Consider the following 25,202-nt stretch of genomic DNA (forward strand, 5'->3'; position numbering starts at 1 on the left):
GTTAATAAAAGAGTAAAGGGAGTTTGCATATCAAAGACACAAGACACACACAGGTATGTATTTCAGTATTTTCTTGAATAATTGCAAATCTTGCTGAAGCTGTAGATAAAAAGGCTTCCACACAGCTTTAATATTTCATAAATGCATTTCTGTAAATAGAAAAGGTCAGTGATATGGACTTGAGCAACAGAATTTGGAGGAAAAAAATAGGATGAAGCCATTAGCATGAATCCAAACCTACTTTGAGCTGTAATAGAAGCAGATCTAGTGACCAAAAATCACAGTGCTGCATTTTATATATTTTTTTTAATCTCTGTGCCCCTAAATTGATGAATCATAAATGGCAGACAACTTTCTGCCACAATCGAACACCTTTACTAAATAAATTGCAAAATTTACACACCTTGAACATCCATATCAAGGGCTCCTTCCCTACCCCCCATTTTGGTCTTAGTCTTATTTTGCATTATTCTACTAACTTTTATTTCTTCTTTTTAATCTACTAAATTTACATTTAGCTTAAAAAAACCCCCTAAAACAATAACAACATAAAAAACCCAAAAAACATGAAAAACATAGTGAATACGTGTGGGAGGAGATTATATGTCTCCAGAGACTATTTTTCTCAAATATTAATACAAACAGTGAACCAAATAGTTTATGCTGGGAAGGGGAAGGGCAGGCACTGATCTCTTCTCTCTGGTGACCAGTGATGGGATCAGAGGAATTAACATGAAGCTGCATCAGGGATGGTTAGGTTAAACATTGGGAAAATGTTCATCACCCAGAGGGTGGCTGGACACTGGAACAGGCTCCCCAGGGAAGTGATCGCAGCACTAAGTCTGCCAGCCTTCAAGAAGCATTTGGACATCACTCTGGGGCAGGTGGTGTGATTCTTTGGGCTGTTCTGTCCAGGGTTCGGAGCCTAATTCCATGATCCTTGTGGGTGTTTTCCATTTCAGGATATTCTATGATTCCATGATCCCCAAATTCCTGTACTCCTCCCAAGCCTTCAGATAATCTGTCTGTCAGCCACCTTATGACTGCTTCAGAAAATGAAGAGGTGCAGCAGTTCCCACAGCTAAACGCCTGTAGATGAGTCAGGATACCACGTCACAATTAGACAACTCCTACTCCACATATTACTCACTGGCACCAGTACACAGCTTGCTCATACAGTCTTACATTGATTATCTGTCCTTTCAACATACTACATGCAGCCTAACCCAAACTTAAAACCTTAGCTGAATGGATAATTCAAGAATAAGGACTACCACAGTGATGACATTATTACTAGAGATGTTTGAGCAGATGTCTTACGTACATCAATTTCTCCCGTGGTCTTTTTATTTTTATTTTTATTCCTCTGTTAGACAAAGCTTACAATCCTAAAACAAAGAGAGTTCACTTTTACTCTTTTGTGCTTTGCATTTTAATTTTTTTACTTGGAATAAAAATTGAGACAACACAGAGGGAACTTGGCAGATATAAAGCTTGGCAAGAGATAATGAATATATGTAGCAAACATACAAGAACAAGGATATGTCAGGAGGAATTTGGCTAGGAACTTGTTCTCAAATAGACCAAAAAAGATGCTAATAACCACTTTAATAGGACCATGGAAATTAAAGAATAATATCCAGGAGGACAAGGCAGCTCAGATAATTTATCTGCATAACACCTGACAGAAAAATGGCACCTTCTGTACCAGCAAAAGAATTGCCTGACAAATTTGCCAATGAGTTTGGTGCTGCTTCAGCTAGAACCCTGACACCATTTCAAATCTCCAATCCTATTTTTAGATTGTTTGCCCAATATATAATAGCAGAAGCAAAAGCTGCACACATAATAAAATCTATTCTACCTGCTATTATTAATTCATTTTTCTAAATTCCTTTTTCCATATTCAAATCCTATACTACCTTCACATGGCAAAAAATGTGGTGGTGGCTTTGCATTGCCACCACCACTGACATAAGTTATAGCACAGTCAGAGACGTTATTATGATGATTTTCAAAAGGAAAGTGCTTAAGTTAAGCATCCATGGTTAGGGGAGATTCCTTTACTTTCAACCATTTTGCCATTTTTAAAGATCTGCCAGCACAACTCTAGGCTGAGATTCATTATCCAACTGTCACCAAACCTATAAAGTAAACTCTGCCCTCTCACCAGAACATGTCAGTCTGCAACAACAATTGTTTTAATTTGTTAAGTACTTTATTTTTTGTTCATTCATATCACAATTTAAGGATGCTGCAATCCTATACCTCACTAAAAGAAGGAAGTAAAAACTCCAAAACCTCCATTTCAGAACCTCCTTAAGCTCCACAGAAAAATCACCTTTGGCCTTTAGTAACAGAAACTGAAGTTGTGAGTGGAAGTATTATGTGTACAAGGTGTTTGGCATTAAATCATTAAATTTTACTTCAAAATCAGGATGCTGCTTTAAGGTGCCTAGGAGCCCTTACAGGGAAATAGTTCAAAATAATTCAAAAGTTTAATTCTTCAGTATAGTCCAAATGAGGTGTCAATATACGTAAGTTCACCATAAACAGGATCAACTAACTGAATCAGTAAAAGAAACTGGATTTTAACTCAGACTATTTTAGAAACATTATGAGAAATTATGTAGAAAGATGTCTTTCTTAACGTAGTTTATACTAACACACATCAGTATTTGATGACACTGTGCACAATCTTGTTGCAGAATCCAGAGGATTTTAACTTCCACTAACATAATAGAATAAGAACACCTGTGCTGAATGTATTTCCCTGCAGGCCAGAAAAAACGTAGAATACCAGAATAAACATTCCAAAAGGAAAAACACTTTTTCATCTTTGCTTATATCCTCTATTTCTTTCTTATTTTCTTGTTGTTATGCTTTGACAGACACTTTTCCAGGAGCTCTTGATAAAATAAATAAATAAACAAACAAACAAATAAATAAATAATCCTTGATTAGATAGCTTTTGAAATTAAAACTGCCTAAATGGGAAAAAACCCACTATTTTTTTTATACTGAAATTGACTCATCACAACATTCTGTCCAGAGATAACAAGTGGAGTGACTAGTACTTCAGCTGTGAATTTATTTAAATATAGACATACACATGCAGTATTAGGAAGGCAAAAACAGGATATGAAATAAACATAAGGCATCAGCTCTAAGCTCACTGTCAAGAATATACCAAGGCTTCTAACCACAGAGTTCAGCTGAAGGTAACTATCTGTCAAATGTAATCTGCACAAGTGAATATGCTTAAGCTGGTGCTATGAATCAACCAAAATTGCTTTGGTCTTATTGACATTCAATTGCAAGAAGTTGCAGCTCATCCAGTCCAATAGACATCTGACAACAGCAAGAGTGCTTCAGTGACAGAAAGCTTTAAATATAGATGCAACTATCATCACAATACACGTGGAACTAAACTTTATGATCCCTCATACCATCTTCAGAGACAGGTCATCAGCTGGATGCCATAAGACTACATGGTCATCCTCTCTGCCTGTTGCCAATTTCTGCAGTTAACAAATCACTGGAATTAATTAAAAAAAAAAAGGAGATAGAGAGGGATACCAATTGACTGACAGAAAAAGACCACTCAATCCTCCATCAGTGTGCCATTAAATTTCTCCACTTCTTCCATTATCATCTTTTTTCACCTTTTAAAAATAAAATGCCAGATCAAAATATGTTGCGTTACTTAAGGGCCAGATCTTCAGCTACTATAAACTGCCGACAGTTTCAGCAATGTCATTTAACGTCTGCCCAGATTCAGAACTCAAATATGTTAAATTTACTTTTTTCCTCACATCTGTTCTTTACACCTTGAAACAAGATGTCTGATAATTTGTGTACGTGGGAGATTGGACAATAAAGCAACTTGTATACTGGGTCCCTCCCAAAAGAAGACACAATTTGTGTCCCAACTTTGCACAATGGAAAGGAATACCACCTACAACAATGTACGTGCTTGTGTCACTCTTGTCTCTCAGAGAACTCCTGTCATTTCAATGGTAGATTCTTCAGCATAGCACACTGTGATTTTCTAAAAATTTTCATATAGCCACACCATCTACATGAGTTGTTACTCACTCCCTTGCTTTCCCTCCCCAGCTTCAGCTCCTTGTCTTACAGTGAGTTGAAATCATCCCAGATTCACAGAGAAAGGAAGTTTGGGAAGCCGAAATACATCTACCACATACAGCTTGCAACCATGTTAAAGGGGAAGCACAGTGTGTTTTGGGGGGCAAGAGGGGGAAAAGACTCATATCCATGTTATGAACAATCTGAACAGTTATGCCCCCACTGAGAAATCCAGTGTGAAAAAAACAGAAGACCTCAGGAAGAAATCTCATCAGGGGACCACAGCGACAGAACTGTCTTGAAAGAGCAGGGCTAGGGAGGATAAAGGGACAGTAGAAGAAATGGTAAAGAACAGCGAAGGGGAAGGAAAAAGCATAAGGTCGGGAGGGGCAAGTTGTCTCTTTGCCTTTCCTTCTTTTGCCTCAGGCCCATATCGGCCTTTCCTTTTCTTGACTTAACTGGGATGAATTTTAATTGCAGCCTCTGTCCGTGTTTTATACTCTATGTACTCTCCACTTGTGTGGAGTGGATTTCCCATTCATCACAGGATTGCAGGCAAAAACCCCAGGAGCATTTTGCTTTCCTTCAAAGTTAGCCTTGCTAAAATCAATAACTTTAGGGCTGCTTCCTCCAGCTAGCACATACCCCCACCCCACAACCATTTCAAATTTCATGATTTTTGATCATTTGATTTTGTTTCTTATCTCCATATACAGATTTACACTTGCAATCTTTCCATGACAGTGACAATATTCTATACTGTTTCATTAACAGTACAAAGGCAACAACCTTGCAGTAACAGTGGAAACACAGTCTCATTTGTGGTTTTAATATAGTCACTATCATAACTGATCTCTAACAATCTGTCTCCCTACTTTCTCCTCCTCAACACCCCAAGTTCTGGTTTTCTTAGGGACCATTGTCTTAAATGCTTTTATTGCTTGGGCTCTTTTTTCCTAATCACCTGCAAGTCTAGTGCAACAGCCAAGAATCACAACTACAATAATCTGTTCATACCCTGCATGCAAAGCACTGAACTTAAACAAATGGAAAAAAAAAAGAGGAAGGAGGGGGTGAGAGCAAGAGTGTTTCCTACTGCAGATTGCATATGGAGTATCATCCCTCGGCAATAATGTTACATCTCTTCCAGCTTTATATTAACTCTCCCTCCTCTGAAACGGTGTATCTTGGCATTTTAAATCCCCCTTCATTTTCCTGGTTGTCTCTCTTATTCCAATAATATCTTTCTTATCCTTGAAAACATGTCACTCCAATTCAGCAGTCTTATTACATATGCTCCTAGAATTTGTATAAAAGATATTTAGCTTTTCTCTTTGCTCTCCTTTACTTTTCTTTTTCACTATCTCCTACAATGTTAATCCCTTCTCAGCAGGAAATGGTTTTCCTTCAGTCAAAGTCTTTCTTTTTGTGTGTATATCCACTAGTTCAGCTTGAATTCCCTGAAGAAGAACATAATTTTTTTCTTTTTTTTTAAAGGGGAGTGGGGAGAGGGGATGGAACATGGAACCCTGGAGTGCTCCTTGAAGCAATTAACTTTGTTCAAGATCGAGCTATATATTAATATAAATTTGACCCCAAACAGCAAATTCGGAAAGCAACTGGAACGCAGACTGGACTGTAAGGCAGTTTACAGGCTTCAGAAAAACTAACAGCTATTTCATGAACAAACTCTTTAGGATGCAAAAATGCAAGTAACAGCAAGCAGGATGATCCAAAATAAGAAACATGTATGTAGGGGGTTTGGGGGTTGTTTTTGTTGTTGGATTTTTTTATGGGATAATTTTGCTATTGTGTTAAAAAATGAGTGATATAACCCACACTCGGTTATCTGATAAACTAAGCTGTAGACAAAGAAAGATCAATGTGAAAAGAGACAGCTTTTGAAACGGTCTATTTTTAAAGTATTTGAAAAAGTAAATATTGTTTTAACACAGGAAGTTGAATTAGAGATTAGTGCCGCTTTTCCCACAGACTATGCATTCAAATTTTAGATTAGCAATTTTTATTTAATCTTTTGTTAGCCAGTACTTGAAAAGTATTTCAGTAGTAGGAAGCAATGTTAAAATTGTTAACTACAGCTTTCCACTTTCTACCCAGCCAGCACTGTACCAATGAAGCATATTTTCTATTGCCAGTGTCAGTAGAGCTGTGTCAATCTATTACTGATGCCTCAGGACAGAATAAGCATATCTGGGCAGGGGAGTGGCAGAGAGAAGCCAAGAGTTCAAAATTGCATATACAGATTCTGTTAGAAACTAAGTAATAAATAAGCTTTGCTACAACTACTATTTTAAACTCTGATCAATCTCTGCTCTTTTTACTTGGAAGGGTTTAACAAGTAACTTCTGTGCTGTAGATGAGTTTCAAATAAAAAACCTTAAGAGGATCCTAGTCATCAGATCTGAAAACACATGGAGAACAATTGTTTTCTTGCTGCATAATGACTCTATTTTCCCCAAGTCACAGAACAAATCAGATTCAACATCTGATGATCACTATATTAACATGAAAGGAGACAAGTATTAAGGATTCAACAAGCGGCTTTTTAGTAGCTCAAACAGTGACACAGACTTGCCAAAATTAATTGAAACAAAAGGTCTGAAAATACATTTTAGATAATCACATAACAATGTACACTTTCTCTCTGCTCCCTCCATTTAAAATACAGCACAACCACTGATTCAGAATTTTCACAAACTACTTGTAATCATGTAAATTACGGATGAGATGTAGATGTCAAATGAAAGATCCCTTCTGAATAAGGTCTCTGTGCTTCACTAGTCAAAGAATAAGCAGATACCCACAAAAATGAAGGGGGAAGCTGTTACTAATGTACAATTATTAGTTCTGTATTATGCTATCAGCTGCCTATTAAATTCAAGTCTTTTGAACTGATTATATCTGAAGAATTTTGCACCATTTTTCACCACTCAATACTGGGACTTGTAAGTAATTCTCAAACTTAATGCAAGAATACATTTGTTCTACAACAACTGATCAGCTCTGCTGGGACTGAAAGGTTAAAAATCCAATCCTCTGTCTTTTTTAGGTGATGATTTACATAAGAAGAAAGCCATTATTCTTGCCCTCTGAATGCCTCATCACAAAAATTCATGTATCCAGTTAAGGGATTTTTGCAAATAAAGTCTCATCTTTTCTTTCAAGGCTTAGCTTCTTTTCATGGTCAAGGAGCCATAAAATTCTGCCTTTGAGTCCTGTCATTATTGCTCCCCACAACCTTACTCCAGGCCCTTCCCCTCCTCCTCTGTGCCCTGTTTCCTTCCCTCCATGACAAAGTCCTTCAGAAGTGGTCATTCAACTATTCCTTTGTACTGTAACTCTCCAACACTCTTTTTGATGACAATTCACTGTAAGGTTCAATTTGCCTTCTCTGATAATCACTGCTTTTCTCTAGAGCATTCCTACTAACCATCTTACCAGCCAGTCTTTGCCATAGATCTAAACTGTGCTGTTAATTGAACACAGACCAAAGCTGACTTTGGAGGACAGTGTTTAGGTAGGTTATTTTTGGGAAAAGCTGAACGAAACAGTTTTTGCAGTAGCTCCCTTAACCACATTTTCCTAGAGATGGGCCAGCAGAGGACTAGGGGAGGCTGCTCATAAAGTTCATAGTGGTGCCCTGTACACTTTAGTGTCCAGGCCTCAAGCTAAGGATGGAAAGGCCAGGGAGATTACTGAACAATGGCATAGATGAGGATGTCAACAAACACAATATAAGGGAAAGATAAGTGCCCTTCATACATTATAAAATGCACTCGGAAGTCCAGCAGAAGAGTGGCAATCCAACCCACCACTGGCATAATTATCTGACCTACAGAAAAGAGGTACATATGGCACAATAAGTAGCAACTCGAAGAAACAGAATAGCTAATATCAAGACTCAAGCAGGTCACCTAGAGAAGCTCAGAGAGATGACAGATTTTTTCTTTTGATCAGTCCTGATTCCAAGAACCACAAGTCCCATGAGACATGGTCATCAAGCTAGAAAGGCATATATCTCTGAGTATTGATGATAAATCTTCAAGGGTATGCATTTCAGTGGAAAGAAAAAGAAGTTTGCAGTTCTGAAATGTCAGATTAGGAGCAATATTGATGGTTTATTCTATGCTGCCACTGAATATCACATGATGATTTGCTTACAGGTGCAACAACAATGAACCTCTCAAGATATATGGGCCATCTATGATCACAGCAAGGATATAGCTAAAACCCAGGAGAAAGGAAAGAGGAGAGGTTCAGGAGGAAAGTATTTTGGCTTTTACTCAGGAAGCAGAAGACAAAAGCCAGAGCCATTCTTTGAAATGCTGTCAGTATCACAAAGGGTCAGACAATCAAGGCAGTGTGATTCTGCCCATGAATGGTGCATGGAAAAAAGATTTAGGTCAATTCAGAATTGAGACACTTTTCTGAATGAATAGAATCAAAGAAGGGTCAACTGCTCCTATATCCAAATAGAGCCAGTTTATTTGTGTATCAAATTAGGAAAGAAACCAAAAGTTGGGTGGAAAAAAATAAAGTATCTAAACCAGGAATTTCCTAACTAAGCATGCATGTAAACTGTACATTGTGACAAAATATGCCTATCTTTGAAACCTAAAGCCTAAGATGTTTGAACCTGAATGTCAGAAATTACATAGATCATACTGCTGAAAAAGTATTGCTATACCTTAAAGGAAGTTGAAATTTTGACAAAGTAAATGAGCTAACTGTATTAAAACATATTAAAAAGCTGGTATTCCAGCTTATTTTTAAAATAAAAAAGAGCACCTTTAGATGCAATGGAAGATCAGAAAAGCAGCTGAAACAAAAAGCAAAGCAAAACAAAAACTCAGCCTATTTTCAATTAACCCTTCACAGAGCAAAGAATAGTGTGGAAATGAAAATTATAGGTATGATGCATGACCAGGTCTTGGACCATTTCTTCTGAGAATCCATAAAATCAAGTCTGTACTGAGTGAATTGGTTGGAAAAGCACATGGATTAATGCTGTATACTGCAAAAGGCAACGTGACTTTTTGGGGAAAAAAAAAAAACAAGATTCAATTTGAATTCTTTGAAGTAAAGGTGTATGTGTAAAGGAAGAACTGACTAATTTAATACATTGGCTTTATAGAAAGGTTTCAAACTTGGGAGAGATTAAATGGTCACATTTTACACTGACAGCAGTTTATTGGTACCTCCAACAATCTCTCTTACTTAACATTTTGAATAGGCTTGAAAACAGTGGCTAGTGAGGTGAAAAAGGATGGAGTGAATGCATCCAGACAGTAAAAGTCAAAGTTTACTCTGAAGTTACAAAAGATTTCATAATTGTTAAGGAACAGACAACAAAGTAGCAGATTAATGTATTAACCACAAGGAAGTAGACATGAAAAAATATTCTTAGCCACGTAAACATAACACTAAATTCTGAACTGTCACTGCTCCAAGTGGTCTGGCAGTTATTTTAGAGAGTCATTCACTAATGAGTAAAGAGGTAACACATTCCTCATTGGGAAAGAAATGAAAAATAAACCCATAAAACTTTACTGTTTGGAAGTTTAAGGTACAAAGTCCCTCGAATAACAAGTGGAGTTCTGACCACTGAATCGCCATATAATTCCAAAGGTTCCAAAAAGGTCAGTGAGGATGAACGAACTGCAGAATGGTTTCAATATAAGGAGAGATCTCGTTTATAAACAATTAAAATATGTGATCGAGTTCTATAGCCAAAATACCATACAGCGTAAGAATGATAAATAGAAAGAAACTGCCAAAAGTAACTGGCAAAAAGAAATTGGCAGGCAGTAGATGTAAAATAAAGAACGCTTTCATACAGCCACAATTCTGTACGAGGAAGCCATTGCCACACAAGTGCCATGCCAAAATATAAATTACATATATGCCACTATATAAGAAAAAGAACTAGACTATTAAAATAAAAACAGGTCAGTTAGTGGCTATTCAATACAGCCTGGCTTTAGAAGCTTCAAAACCACTAACTGTCAGAAAACAGGTCAGCAATATATCTAAAAGAAAGCTCTGCCTGGACATCTACTCTTCTTCCGCACTCCAAGACAAAGTATCTAGACAGACTGTCCAACTGATATAGCAGTCGTTAAATGATGCAAAAATTACAGCATTATTGAGCTGAGGCATTGGAAAGAGATACGTGGACAGGAGTTCCTTCACCTCTTTCCCCCTCTTCCATTCCAGAACATTCAACCTTCCAGCCAAGCTGACAAATTGTACAGTGCCAGGAAATACTCTTTTCTTCCATGAAAAGATGATACATGTGAAGTCTTACCACAAGATGCCTCCTGCGGATTGCCACCAGCACACATGGACTTTGTGTTGTATGAGATCTAAGCATGTCTTTTATGTCACCCTCCATTTGCTGCATGCACAGACGTTAAAGCAAGATGCAAGTAAGAGGATTGACACACAAATAATTGAGGCAGCACAAGGGACAACCTGAAATTTTCATCTTCCATTTCTTGATCAGACTTCTGACTTGAGTCTGTCTTTCAGCTTCAAAAACCTGAAATTTAATAACTACTTAAAAACAAAGATGCAAATGGAAACCAAAACAAAACAGAAAACCAGGAAACTTTGGCTGTACTCATGATTTTAGACTCACTAAAAGAAAATTATAGTATCTTGTGAGAACATTTACTTAGCAGCTAGCACACCACAAAGAGGGAAGAAGGACAATAGTTCACAATATCTGTGACCAATCCTTCCCAATAAAGACTTTGAAACCAGTTGTCGGTTTTCTGCTCACACACTGTACATTACACCAAGAACTGCCTGCTAGAGGACCTTCTGCCCATGCTGCAAATGGTGTACTCTAGATGGTGAAACTCCACTGTACAGCTTCAAGCTTAGTCTCCCCAAAAAGGAATCAAATTGAAGCATATTAGCAGGGTTTTTCAGTAGACAGAAGGCAAACCTGTATCAACAAGAACCCTTTCTATGCAGAAAACTGATAATGTAACTCTGTGTCAATGTTTTATACCAACAGCTGTATCAAGTACACAGAGACACTTCCAAACTCCAAGTTTCTCCCAACATAAATGTATAAGTGAAAGAGTACTCATACAGCTGCAAAAGTGTTCCTAAAGTTCTACCAATACATGACTGAACCCACTAAAATACATAAACATGTATTTAAGACATTAGTTCAGAAGCAAGGTCTATCTAGCTTAATATTTTTTTATGTATCTTCCAATAGTACTCCATATTTGCAGCAGTCTGAAAATAGTTGACTCTAATGACCAGCTTAATTCACAGGATGTTGTTAAACAACATACAGCTCTTTCAGTTCTTCTAATTCCAGTCATGCAACCTTTACTATTATTCTGAATATTGCATCTGAATACATAAAGAACACCTTTCAAAACATTCTCCTCTAAGAAGCAGGCAAGTTACTTCCATTTGGTATGACATACCTTTTAGAATAATATGCCACCACAATCTTAAACATATTTTTTAAAAAACATATGCTTAAAATTATATTTTAACTGTAACTACACATGACAGAAACAGATATATTGCATGTTACAATGGTCACTAGAAGCTGATTCTCAGCTATTAATTATTCCTAAAAAGGAAATTATAATATGCTTAGGAAGACTCAGTTATTTGCTAATTAAATACCAACAACACCTCTGCCCAACCCCCCCCTTTCCAGAGTAGCACAAATCATTATTTTTCTCTACTTTATTCAATGTTATCTAGTTAAAAAAAATAAATAAATTGAAAAAGTGCATCAGATGCCAAAAAAATAAAAAAACAACCTAAGAACTCAGGATGCTTAAAGATTTGAGACTAGGGAGAAAAATTAAGGCAAATAATTCTTAGCATGGTGCTTTCATTATTAAAAATACAATTTAATTGGCTGGAACATATTTTTGTGCAAGGAAACAAACTGTTTGTAAAACAAATTCAAAATTGATGGTTTTCAAATCTTGTCTGAAACTCTCCAGACACATCAGGCATAGCTTCTGCAAATCATTCAACACTACCTCCTCTCAACAATGGCTATACAAAGGCTTAATTCCATTCCTACCATGTATACAGAGTCTGGACAGACTTCAGTGGGATTTGTAATAGCAATTGAAAAAAAAAATCACAATTTCCAGAATGTAGTCAAGATGGCATTGACAAAACCTGTATTTTGGTTATTCTCTGAAATTAAAATCTTGGCACAGATGAAGTTCCTTGTATTTCCCAGCAGCTGTTAGACCACAAATTTAAATCTGCAAATATATTCAAATTCATATTCAGGAAAGAATGGAAGTAATTTAAGAGACAGTATAAGTGAAGAGTAGATAGAGGCATCTAGGAAATATCCCAGTTTCCCAAGAAGCTGAAGTTAGAACAGAGCTTTCAAATCCACACAGTCAGCATCCAAGTACCCATGGAATAGGAGAAGAAGAGGCAAGAACCACAGTAGGACTTCTGGATACAGCACAATAGGAAAAGTTATAGTAACCTCAAAGAACTAAGAGGCTGCAAGTTCAGGGGCATCTGAATGGCCTGCAACCATAGCACCAACCATATGGAGAGACTGCACCTCCTAAATACATTCCATACACAACTGCAATTAATAGACAAGAAGCTCCAATAAGAACAACTGATGCAAATTCTCCCCTCCCTTCTTGGGACTGACAAACTAATCCTACTAGATAGTAAGTGATGACTCCACACAGGAGATCAAAGATATTTGTTAAATTAAAATCCTTTCTTGCTGTTTTATGTCCTTATTAAACTTACAGACTACACAGTTTAAAAGACCTTGTATTTAGTAATACACACGCAGAGAGGGCATAGAATAAATGTTTGCTTCCCTGTTTTTAAGTCTCAGGTTCTTTGCTTTTAAAATAAATTTTAAAGTATTCAAAAACTTGTGCAGAAAATAAAAGGATTACTCAAATTGAAAAGGACAAGTTTTCTCTTGATAGTCAAACAGTTATGATGTAAAGCGGTCTCATTAAATCATAAGTACTTTAACCTTTTCTTGAAAGAACTGGAAGATTTAAAGATTTATAAAGAAATTTTGCCTAAACTAGGAAATGACTCATATTTGACATGTATTGAAATGATAATGCTGATTTCAATAGGCACTCTAAGAGCATTTTCCTCCCAGGAGAGTAATTCAGTCACGGTTACCTCTCTGCATTTAGATTTTAAACTTACTTTCTAAAGCTTTTAATGTGCTAGAGTCTGCCAAAACATGGCAGAGTTACATAGATATGATCAGGCAAAATAAAGGCTAGTAAAAAGACTATTTTTATAATTGCAGACACTAAATATGAAACAAAAACATCAATCTGACATGTTCTCAAAGAATCTCCTGTTTCAGCAGCCTTGGCTGTATCTGCAAATTCATGTTTAAATTCCATTCTTCTTAATTGGTTAAATAAATTCTGAAGTATCAAAGGGAAAGTGAAAGACTCTTAACAGTGAAAATGAATAAGAAAATACTCAATGGTGCTACTGTTACTAAGTGGCATACATCTGATATTGGTTTCACTTCGCAGAGATAATAAGGTACACAACTGGCCTTAATTATGCATTGCTGTGCTTTCAATTTTTTTTATTTCATTAAAAGTTAAGATTTTAAGACACCAGTTTTTCTGAAGTTACACTTCAGTGCATATCAGATTCTTTTAAGTCAAGGCTATATATCTTTTACTCCACTGTGTACCTTCAGAGTTTCAATTAATATACACCTAAAAATATGCAGAGAAAAATATCATCAAATCAAGATCAAACACACAGAAGGACCCCACAACTTTCTGAAGCCTGAAGGACTTGATCCTCACCAACTGAAACCAACTCGAATAGCAGCAGTAATTTTAAGGAAGCAGAATTCACAATTTCTGGCCTTATTAAAAACAAAAAAACAAACACCCAAAAAACCCACACCAAACAAAACTGTTTGAAATTGCAAAATGAAAAAATAACTTCCTTTATAGATCATAAGCATAGAAAATAAAGGCAGACATCACAGAGAAAAGTCATATTAACTGAAGAGCAGGAAAAAAATTGTCAAAATTCACTTTGGTTGCTAATCCACTACAACTTAGCTCAGCAGATCTTTTCAAGTTTGACTTTTCTCAAATGTTTAGTGCATGTAAAGAGCAAAGAAATGAATAGCCAATAGCTCTGTCAGCAATATACTGCATATTAAGAAGGCCGCATAAACTATTAAAAAGTATGAAGTTACTCTTAGACTGATGCCATCTCATCTCAAGTAGCTTTTTTGACAGTCCATTCCAAGACTATTAATGACTCATGTCCATCATCCTGATGGCAGTGGTTGTTATAGGAAAATTGCAGGGAAAATAAGAAGAATAATCCCATAGTCCACCCTGTAACTATGCATTGATATGAATGACCTCCTTTCCTACTTCAGCAATTTTCTAAAGATTACCTACTTAACAGAAAAACATTGTGAGAAATTTTGAGTTCTTTTCTTAGCATATTATAATACTAATTTTATTTCATGCCTGTTCCCCTAACCTTTTTGGTCATGTCACTCTTTCTGTATGACATCTTACTATCCCTCTTTCTGATTATGTCTGTTAGCAGCTAGTATTATTAATACACTTTTAATATTTCTGCCAAGTTCATTAACAAAAATGTAACACAAGGCTGGTCCAAAGACTAATTCCCAAACAATTCAATAGGATTTTTGCCTTCCCTTTCACCAGGATTATAAGCAAGTTCCTTTGAGCAGTATCTATTGCTAACCCTTCCCATGAGCATTCCCTTTGACCCCACAACTCATCATAGGTTGTCACATCAATGCTAAACTGAACTCCAGATAGAGGAAATCTGACACATTTACTTTGCCTGAAAATCAGTTTTCTCATCAAAAAAAAAAGCTAAGAGGTTAGACAGTGATGAGCTATCTATAGTAAATCCATGCTGCATTTTATCCCCTTTTTCATTTAGCTCCACATCTTTATCTATTTCTTCAAAGAGCTCTTCTAAATCCTCATATGCCACTGTGTCAAGACAAATAGGTCTGCATTGCCAAGATCCTTTTTCCTTCCTCTTGGTATGGGCTTTGGCTGGAATGGAGTTAAATTTTTTCACAACACCCTGGATGGTGCTGTGTTCCAAATGTGGGGCTAAAACAGCATTGATAACACTCTAGTATTTTAGTTATTGCTGAATAGAGCTTGCCCAGTGTCAAGCTTTTCTCTTTTTCCACTTTGACTCCCCATCCCACCTCAGCAGTAAGCCAGGGTTGGGCCAAGAAACTGGGAAGGGAGAAAGCCGGGACAAAGGGATATTCCACACTGTATAACCTCATGCTTAGCAATAAAATCTAGTGTAGAGGAAGGAATTTGAGTAGACATGGGTTTCAATTCCAAGGTGGCCTGCTGCTAAGAAACTCACTGAGCAGTGGGAGGTGGTGAGTGATGGCCTTAACACAATTTTTCCCTTTCCAGACTCCTGTCCTTCATGAGTTTTTCCCACTTTTGCTGTTGCTATCGTCTCTCCCATTCCACTGGCAGGGGCGAGGAGCTGGCTGGTGGGTGGCTGCTGGCTGGCATCAATGCATTCCTAAATACAAGCATTATAGCTCCACCTCTGACTTCATAGATTTGCATAGAATATCTCTTTGTCAAAGGATTTTAGGTACCAGTTCTTTCAGAATTTTTGGACAATGACCATCTGATTGCAGCTGTATGTACACAGTAAGCTTGCAAGTTCATGATTCTACCTCTTTATGATCACTTTTGTTTTCACAAGGTAATTTCTGTTACCCAGGCTGGGTTAGCTCTGCAGCTCTTGTTATTGAAAACAGAAGCAAAGTATTTATTTATTCTTGGAACTTTACTCAAATCATCCATAATCTCAAGCACACTTACACTGTACACAGGTCTTGCCTTCCTACACACAAAAAAAAATCATAAGAACTTTTTACCATTTGACAGTTTAATACAGATCAACATCTTTATAGTTCTAGTTCTATTCCTCCATAGCATTCTCTGTGAATTTGCTTCCTCATTCCCCAGTGCTCACACACTCTGCCATCTCTAACTGAAGAGATCTTATTTACTCAGATAAGCCTGGGCACTACAGAATCACAGAATCACAGACTAGTCTGAGTTGGAAGGGACCCACAAGGGTCATCGAGTCCAACTCTGAAGTCATTGGCCCACACAAGGCATTGAACCCATGACCTTGGCATTATTACAACCAAGTTTTAACCAACTGAGCTAATCTCAGGGTGTGAGATCCATTTATTCCTTTAAGAGCAGAAATTTTTCTTAATTTTATTATATTAATTTTAACAACCTCCAGGCCTTTTTTTCCAGTCAATCTCTGGACTCCACAGCTTACTTTATTTTATTAAAATAGTTCTACTTGTTTGTTCTCTTTAAAACTCAAAAGTGTACTTAGAGAACCAAAGAATCTGACTCTAGTTATTAATGTTCAACATTATCCTTGAGACCTACATGTCTGATAACACTCTCATCACTTAAAAAAGCTGGTACATCCAGACTTTCTGCTTCAGCAGCTGCTTGATGAAGAAACCTTTCATGCAGAACATATGGGAATGTTTGGGCCCTGCTTTTGTTAGTAGAACTTGAATTTCCCAGCTATAAACTGGAAAATAGGTCTCTGCAATGACACAGTTCTTAGTAGTAGCTCCCTCTAATGAATTACACATCTAAATCCAAAACCCAAGGATTTAAATTCCTAGATTACCTCAGTAGAATGAATTTACTAGCCTTCTCTTTCCCTAGAATTATTTTATTCCAAAGAAATTATTTTCAAACTGTGCTGTCCTTTCTTCTTTCATTCCCTCTTATCATTTAATTACTCTTTGGTCCTGTTCCACCATTTAGCTTTCACTTTCATCATTCCTGAGCAGGCATATGTTCTTACACCTGAATTCCAAACATACCTGCAATCCTACCATATTTTTTCTCTCTCTAAATTCAGTTTCACATCTGTAACCAATAATTCATACTCCTCTGTCATGGTGTCTGTAGCCTAACACCTGTGTGCAAATATTTCAGTTTTTCTCACTGACCATGGGAACTCCCCTGTTTGTAGGTCCCCAGCTCCTACTGGTTTTGGAGGCCCTAGGCCTGAATCAGTCTCATACATATCACCACATAGTACTATTGTAGTATTGTAGTATTCCATACGCATGTTACTTTTGCATATTTTTATAGTCTCTCTCATATTCTCATTTTCCATTCATTTCTCCATCTAAATTGGACAGCTTCTAAAAGAAAACTAGAATAAACAAAAACCCCAAACCTCAGCCTAAAGTTTCATAGCCAGGCCTAGGGCTAAATGGATCATGCTCCATCCACGTCATCTTCAATGGGAAGCTGAATCCCACAAAGCACAGAACATAAGGTTCTACCCTGAGCTCTGAAACTTAGGAAAGGTATTAAGCCTGCAGTTCCTTTAAGAGTCTAGAAGCTATGTCTGCTATGAAACTAACAACCTTCCTCAAAGAAACAAAGGACCAAATTTCATAGGGTGCCACAGGTTTCTTTGCAATGCAGTTCAGGCTCTGTGTGTGTATTTAACCAGCCCTTTCCCTCTTCGTTTGGCTATCCCAGGCTTTAGCAGTTCCTGAGTAAGTACAAAATGCAGCTGACAGCAACAGCAATAATATAGCACCCTTGAGTGTTTGAAGTGTAAAGTTCATTAGTTCTACCTTAAGGTCACTCTTTTAATCCAACAGCCAAAATCTTATTCACACTACTATGTTGCTATCCTGGAAAAATAAAACTGCAAAAATATAAAGACATCAGCTTAGATACTTCTTACAAGTGAAAAGATCAGCACTAAAAATCCAAATGACAGTCAATACCTTTTAGCAAGTTTCAAGAAAGCAGCAAGACTATTCTTGATTGTGCTGTAGATCAAATGAAATTTAATAGAATGGATAAAGGAAATGAAGGAAGGAGAAGATAAACATTTCAATACCTGATAATTGTGTTTTATAATTATTAGTTGAACTTGGCTTACAAATAGAATTTACTAGTGTGTCTGTTGGGAATTACAAGACAGGCAAATAACTGAATTTTAATTTCTTCTGTGTTTGTTTAATGATTTTGTACATACAGTTTAAATTTTAACAAACTCAATTTTGTTTTATCCTCAGTGGATATTTGTACACTTATTAAAAAGTTATGTCAACAGAAGACTTTTAGAACACAGGAACTGTGCTCTAACAATTTTGAATCCTATTTTTTAAATAAGAGGTAATAGCTCTGTAACTCACTACCTTGACTGATCCTGCACAAACTCACACATTTGCTTATGTGCACTGCAAGAAGATTTTAAAACTAAATGGGACACACCTCTGTAAGATAAGTACATTAGCATGTATAGTGAGGATGGCATTTCCTTTTTTAGGAAATAATCTTAGATCCAAGACTAACTGGTAATACTAGATATAAGTAGTTTTTCTTCACCTCACATACTCAGGTTCTTAAAAGTGAGAATTTTCAGCCTCATTCAGTCTACTTGTTCAGAAGAATGGGAACACCATTTCTTTCCAGTGCTAAATTAGCAATTGCTAATGAGCTCCCAGATTAAGATACTTACTTATAAGACTCAAGAGTTATCATTTACATCCCCCAATTTATTCTTTTATATTTATATAGTTATATCATTCTCACAAAAATGTTGTATTTCAAAAAATATTAAATGGCTTTTATTTTACTCACCTGCACACTAAGATGAATCCATTTCTTCACAAGAATTCTCCCCATAGTCTTTACTTTTATTGGTGGCTGCAAACCATTTACTGTGCGATAATAAAACATGGTCTCTTTCTCAGAGATTGTGAGTTTGAACACAGTCTTCCCATCAATAGCCTTTTCTACCACACACCTTTGAAAATAACCAAGAAAAACAACATAAGGTCAGAGGCACACACACATACACATTCCTGCCAAGGTGCTATCCTGTAAAGTGATGCTAACCAAAATGTATTAAAATAAACATTAAAAATACAGCTCTTGAGAAGATGCTCAGTGACAGTGAAAGTCACAGGATGTACTAAGTGTAAAAGAACTTTAGCAAAGATATCTTCTGTCTTGATCCATGAGGTTTTTGTGTTGTTTGGGGGTTTTAGTGGGGGTTTATTGGTTGGTTGGTTGGTTTGGTTGGTTGAGTTTTTTTTCAGATGTAGTGCATGCAACCAAAGTTCACTGAGGGGTGGAAGAGGAATCCACTTTGTCACCTCTCTTCAGGGTTCCGTGACAGAAACCACAGTGACTCACAAGCACTGTGTAGGTCTCTGACATACTTTTTTAAAGCTGTGCAACTTAGCACATCCTAAAGAGTCAGTTGAATTTGCCTTAGTCTAACAAGGCCAATGTAATATAACCACAAAAAGCTGTACAAATGACTTGCTTTGTAATATTGTCTTCCATAAAATAAGAAAATAAGTCTTCCATCTTTCCACCAAATCTGTCCAGGCACGACAGCAATAATACCAGCTTATTCTACACTCTCCCTCTGGCACAGCCACACATTAGGGTTTTTTCCCCCACAAAGAATTCCCATTAATAGCAAATACAACAATGACATGTAAGGTATGAAGAATATCATCCATAGCAACCCATTTTACATTTCTGCTGAAATGTTTTTGCCAATTCAATCACCATGATGTCAAGGGTCCAGAGAAAGTGTAGGCTATATATGCTTGTGAAACAACTACATATATTATTAAGGTAATCATCAGTACAAGAAAAATTATAAAGTTCTACCCTTCCCATTTCAGGTGCTCAGGAAATACAGCCCTCAATTTATTGACCCATGAGAAGTCAAATATTGTAACAGTTACACCAGACTAAATTAGTGCTCTAAGTCAAAAGAGAGAAGCATATACAATTTGTAAAAGGTTGGGATTTACTTAGACATATTTCCAGGGAAAAAAAATAAAACCAGAAAACTCCCTATCTACCAATAAGTGTCTTCACCTACCACATATTTATAAAAGTATCAAAAAGGCTGTTCTTTGATACAGCCATTATTCACTAATTCGCCTTTAAATAGAAGAGAAAAATTAATTCATCTTAACTGTTATTATATTAGCCTGCTGGAATGTTGTCGATGAAACACCTTGCAAAATGCAGACTTCTGTTTTCCTAACCTTACTAAAGCCACATTTCTTAATAAATTGTCCACTGCTCTTTTCAATATTTTGTTTGCTTGTAAACATGCTAGTTTTGTTAGATAATAATTGTGAAGGAAGGCTCAGCTAAGTAGCAAAATATTTAGGAACTGGATTTACCCAGTTCCTGGATAAACAATAATTGGATAATCCAGGTTTTTGTTTATTTTAGTTATCTAAAACCAACACCCCCACATTGTCTTTATACCCAAAGGTGTCATGACTTTAAGAAGGAAAGCGACCTTGATGCACATCACTTTGAAAACTGGAAAAAGCAAATGTGAATTGTGACTTATTATTAAAAGAGAAATATTAAGAGAGAGAAAAGAGGGAAGGAAAAAGGAAAAAAAAACAGGAAAAAAAAAACCAGAAAAAAGAAAAAGCCCCAAACTAGTGCTAACATAGATGAAATAGACAGAAGCACTACTCCTGACTCAGAGCACGATTTTCCATTCCAGCCATGATTATAGAGAGAAGCCATTGTTCTTTGTGAAGTTTTCAACTTCTGGAAACCTGCAGTCCCACAGAGCCAATTCCTGCCTACATATATTTCAGTGGTGGGGTTGGAAAGAAAAAAAGCAAATAACACAAATCTGCTCAGTCAGCTTTCAAAGATAAAAATATTCTAGAGAATCTCACATGGCTGCACTGCTGATCCCCACCCATTAACTGGAGCACTTGCGAACGGGAACACCTGCACCAGTTCAAATCAGATGAACGGTATCTTAAGGCAAATCCCCCTTTCAGTCTAATTCCTAATGTAAAACATCTGAATGGATATAAAGTAATAGGATATGATTTCAGTCACTTACATAAATAAAGTTGAAAACTATATGTGCTACCCACTTCACAACCAGGCAATTCCTGCTGATCCTTTTGCATGTAAAAGGTCTCATCTCATTTCTTGCCCACTGCCAATGTCTCCTGGTCATCTAACTTCCAGTTACTCCAGTTCACATTACATAGATATAAGCTGCCTATAATGATTATTCATACATGCTAAGCTACTACTCATATTCTTATCCTATTCCATTGTGAAGGGTTATCATCACATACAGTTTCCTGTATTGTGCTAAGGCTTCCATACAGGCTATGCACAGGCTTACTGAAAGCAATTACATTAACTGATGACTACATGCAGCAAGAGAGGAAGCATGAGGAAAGAATGAAATTCAGGGGCAAGAACTCTGCTCACTTACTGCCTAAAGGAAAAGTAAATTTAAACAGTGGAGTACAAATGTCAGTGCTTTCTCACTATTCTCTTGCTTTTTTTCAATATTTCAAATATGCAGTGACTTAAAAGTACGCCTACATATATCTCTACTACACATCTTAGAAGAACATTAGGGCTTCAAATAAATCTGTAAAATGACCTGACTTTCCTTCTCTTTGTAGTAAAGTGTATTCTTTCCCAGATTCATGTAAGAAAACTTGGTATTTGAAATTGATGAAGAAAATTCTTGGTGTTTCTCTTCTTATCCACATATATTTTGTAACACTTGTCAAAGGCCTTTGGATCGTTGCATCACTAGCAGAGTAACTTCTAACAGAAACATCCTGCTATTCTCTTACATGGGTACATGCCTAACAGAAATGTCACAGGATGTAATGGGATACTATGCAGCAACACTCCCAGCTTCTTTCCTAAGCACCTTCACACATCCAGAACACATAAAATTCAGCAAGAAAACATATTAGCATGGCATGTCCAAAACACATGCGTCTGCATTTTGCCAGTAAAAAAAATACCTTGTTAAACTTCCAAACATTCTACTGGTAAAATGAGCAGCTCGTTCTGGCTGATCTTCCTAGTTGCTTTGGTGGCAGTGCAAAAACTTTGTTAGAAAGCAACCTAGTTCCATGAAATTCCTCTGCTGTGATAATGGAGTTTAAAAGATCTCACAAATGACATGTAACAGGGACAATTCCCCATCAGGGACTGTAAAATGTAGGACAACTGGTAAGTCAAACTCCATATGCCAATCTGAAGGACTCACTAAACCAATATAATAAAAGGTAATACATCTTAGGTTGCTGGTAAATGACTTCTCTTTTGTAATATGCCTTCTGAGTCGAATTTCAGTGGCTGTTCTTGTGCAACCACTGTTGCACCACAACTGGAGCTTCACTCATTTTATGAAGAAGCAAAAAATTACACACTTTTTTTCTGTGAACAGTGGAAAAAAAAAAAGTATATGAACAGTGGCATATCATTCTAACCACTGGAATAACTGTTGTTCAATTTCAGTTTTCAGGCCTGGGCTTTACCATTTTCATTTCTACATATTGAATAACAGCAATCTCACAAGGCAGAAGAATGAAGTCATCTATTACAAAAATTGAGTAAAAACATTTAAATTTTAAAGTGATCTATAAAAATTACTGAACAGTACACTGTGTAGTTATTGACACAGTAGCAATTGGAAGTTAATCTTTTACACTAGTCCATGGATTTATCAGTCATCAGTAGAGTCTGGTTTCTTCACATCACTTAATCATTTGAAACTAAGGACATAACATTTCATTGTTTTAGGCTTCATGCATCAAAAGCCCATCCCACTGACAAAGGAGTTTCACAGAACTCACTCAACACATCACTGCAATGGGTGGCTTGGAAATTAGCAGGACATTTCTTCTTCAAGTTAGGCGTGTGCTCTGCTTAGCCAGACTCTGATAAGCCCACATGTGTGTGGACATGAATTCATGGCACAGGACAACACCAGGAATGGAGTCTCTAACATTCAATATTCAACCATTATTTAGAAAATATGGACTATAAAAGCCAAAGCTTCAGAGGCACCTTTAAACAAACCACCGTCTGAGCTGATCTAACTTCAACTCAAACTAAAGTCATTTTGCTTTGCAAATCTCATTGATTTCCCCTTCATAGCCACAAATTCCACAGTTGATTTTTTAAAAGGTAGTTATCATTGCATAAAACAGACTATAATTTGACATTACAATTTTAGATATTTCTATTTTTTCTGATGATTTTCATACCACTAGACAAGTTACAATTTCCCAGCAGCATGCAAAAGAAGTATCAAGAATACCTCAGAGCATACCACTAACTTCATTCCAAGAATAAGTTATGAACAAAAATACAAAACCATTTGTGACATATACTCTGAAGAAGCATATTGTACTTCTTGTATGCTTTACTTTTAAAGAGGATGTGCATAACACAGTAAGAAAGAGTAGGAGCCTCTGCATTTTGTGATAGATGAAGGGAACCTTTTTTGCTGGATCTGGGCAGTGTTTTTCAAAAAACAGGTTTTTCATTACAGTAAGGCCCAGTCAAGCCAAAAGGTTACTTATTACAGCAGTATTTTCTAAAACTGCAACATGTAGGCAAATAGGAGAGAGAACACACTCAGCCACCTCTATTTTGTGAACACCTAGTGAAACTTCACTAGCCATTTGAATAGTGGAATCATTTGTTAAAGTAGCAACTAATCTCTTGGTCAGGAACGTTCCCCAGATCTTCCAGGAAAAACTATGACCTCTTTTCTATGGCTCTGCAATACTCATTTTGGCAGCTTTCCTTGTTTGTTTTCAAGACATAAACTTGTGTTGGAGGATTCCTAATTTTAGATAATTTATTTTCCATCATGAAAGCAGTAATAGCACAACCCTCTGACAACAAAATTTTCTAGCAGTTTTTAGAAGGAATGTCACTTAGAAATACAAATTTCTATTTTTGAGAATAGCCATGCACATTATATATGAATAGTTCCCACTGAAAGCAATTGGACTATCAACTGAGTTAATGCCACTGAAACTGAAGCTACTTGTCTTGACATCTGTGAAGATCCCAACCTAAATACAGCTTTAAAAACGTCACAGTTTCTCACTGCACCCTTTAAAAGTTTAACTAGCTTGCTAATAATGACTGTGACTACAACGATCAATTTTTTTAAGAGCACCAGGAAAGTAAACACCTTCAATACTACTTACATTACACCTTCTTGCTCAAGTTTCAACCATACAGTTAACGTAAATGAAGCTGCAAGCCTTGGAAAACGGGGAGTAGAAAAGCAATCCTTGTGATTATGAAAAATAAAACTGGAAGTATTGCTGAAGGACCCTGGATGCAAGTCCCTTTTGTCCTCTGTGATACAGGTACCAAGGCCTTCTGAAAGAAGTGATTTGTAGGACGAAGGTGAAGACCTATATGGGCATTCCTGAACACAAAACCTCTGGGTGCACGATATAATACTTTGAACAGTTACTGAGCTATGACAAAAAGTACTTCGGTCTGGCAGCCCACAGGTGGCTTGAGTTGGCACGACTGACACGTTTTTGAAAGCTCCCACGTTTTCAAGCCTAGGGAAATGTCCCTGAGAGCTGACCAACACAAAGGAGTCATAATAAGTTAGGATTAATGTTTCAATAGCATGAAACAAGAAACGACACCTCAAGGAAAGAGCCCAGCAATTCATGTTTACAAAAAAGCTCCTCCTGATTAAAGCATCCGTAAATAAATAATGATGTCCATGTCGGTAGCAATGTCCTCAGGTGGTGTGCTTTAAGAGTTTATGTAGCATTTCATCCTCAAAACGCTCGTGCAAGGGCTCAGTTGCAAGGGATATCTATGTCTTCTGGCCAGCGAAACGCACGTGGGACCTGCAAACCACAGAAAACACACACAGTCCGCAGAAGGAACACGCTCTTTTGCACCAACAGAGGTGATGCCCTACTGGGGATTGCAGGGGTTTGAAAACGAATACTTCTTCCAAACTGCGGCCAGCAGGCCCACCTGGCCGCCTTTGCTGGCTGGGGCTGAGCCATCCCTAAGCAAGCCTCGGGATCAGCCCCCCCGAGGGCGCGCACGCTGCTCACGGCCGGGCGCGGTTTATCCCGGATCTGCCGCGTCACACGGGGCCGACCCCGGGCTTTGAGTGTCACGGTGCGG

The 25,202-nt window shown here is 37.1% G+C and overlaps 1 protein-coding gene across 1 annotated transcript in view; it reads right to left on the minus strand.

Moving 5' to 3' along the window:
- Window positions 1–24,875, minus strand: part of USH2A (usherin) — a 387,863-nt gene extending 362,988 nt beyond the window's left edge. The window contains exons 1-2 of the mRNA XM_071578650.1: window positions 24,245–24,875; window positions 18,834–18,999 (exon numbers count right to left, since the gene is read on the minus strand). Of these exons, the coding sequence (XP_071434751.1) occupies window positions 18,834–18,999; window positions 24,245–24,729 (651 nt within the window). The 5' untranslated portion in view covers window positions 24,730–24,875. The remainder of the gene's footprint in view (window positions 1–18,833; window positions 19,000–24,244) is intronic.
- Window positions 24,876–25,202: the final 327 nt, after the last annotated feature.

Source organism: Pithys albifrons, chromosome 2 (genome assembly GCF_047495875.1).
Source record: "Pithys albifrons albifrons isolate INPA30051 chromosome 2, PitAlb_v1, whole genome shotgun sequence".
Lineage (NCBI taxonomy): Eukaryota > Metazoa > Chordata > Aves > Passeriformes > Thamnophilidae > Pithys > Pithys albifrons.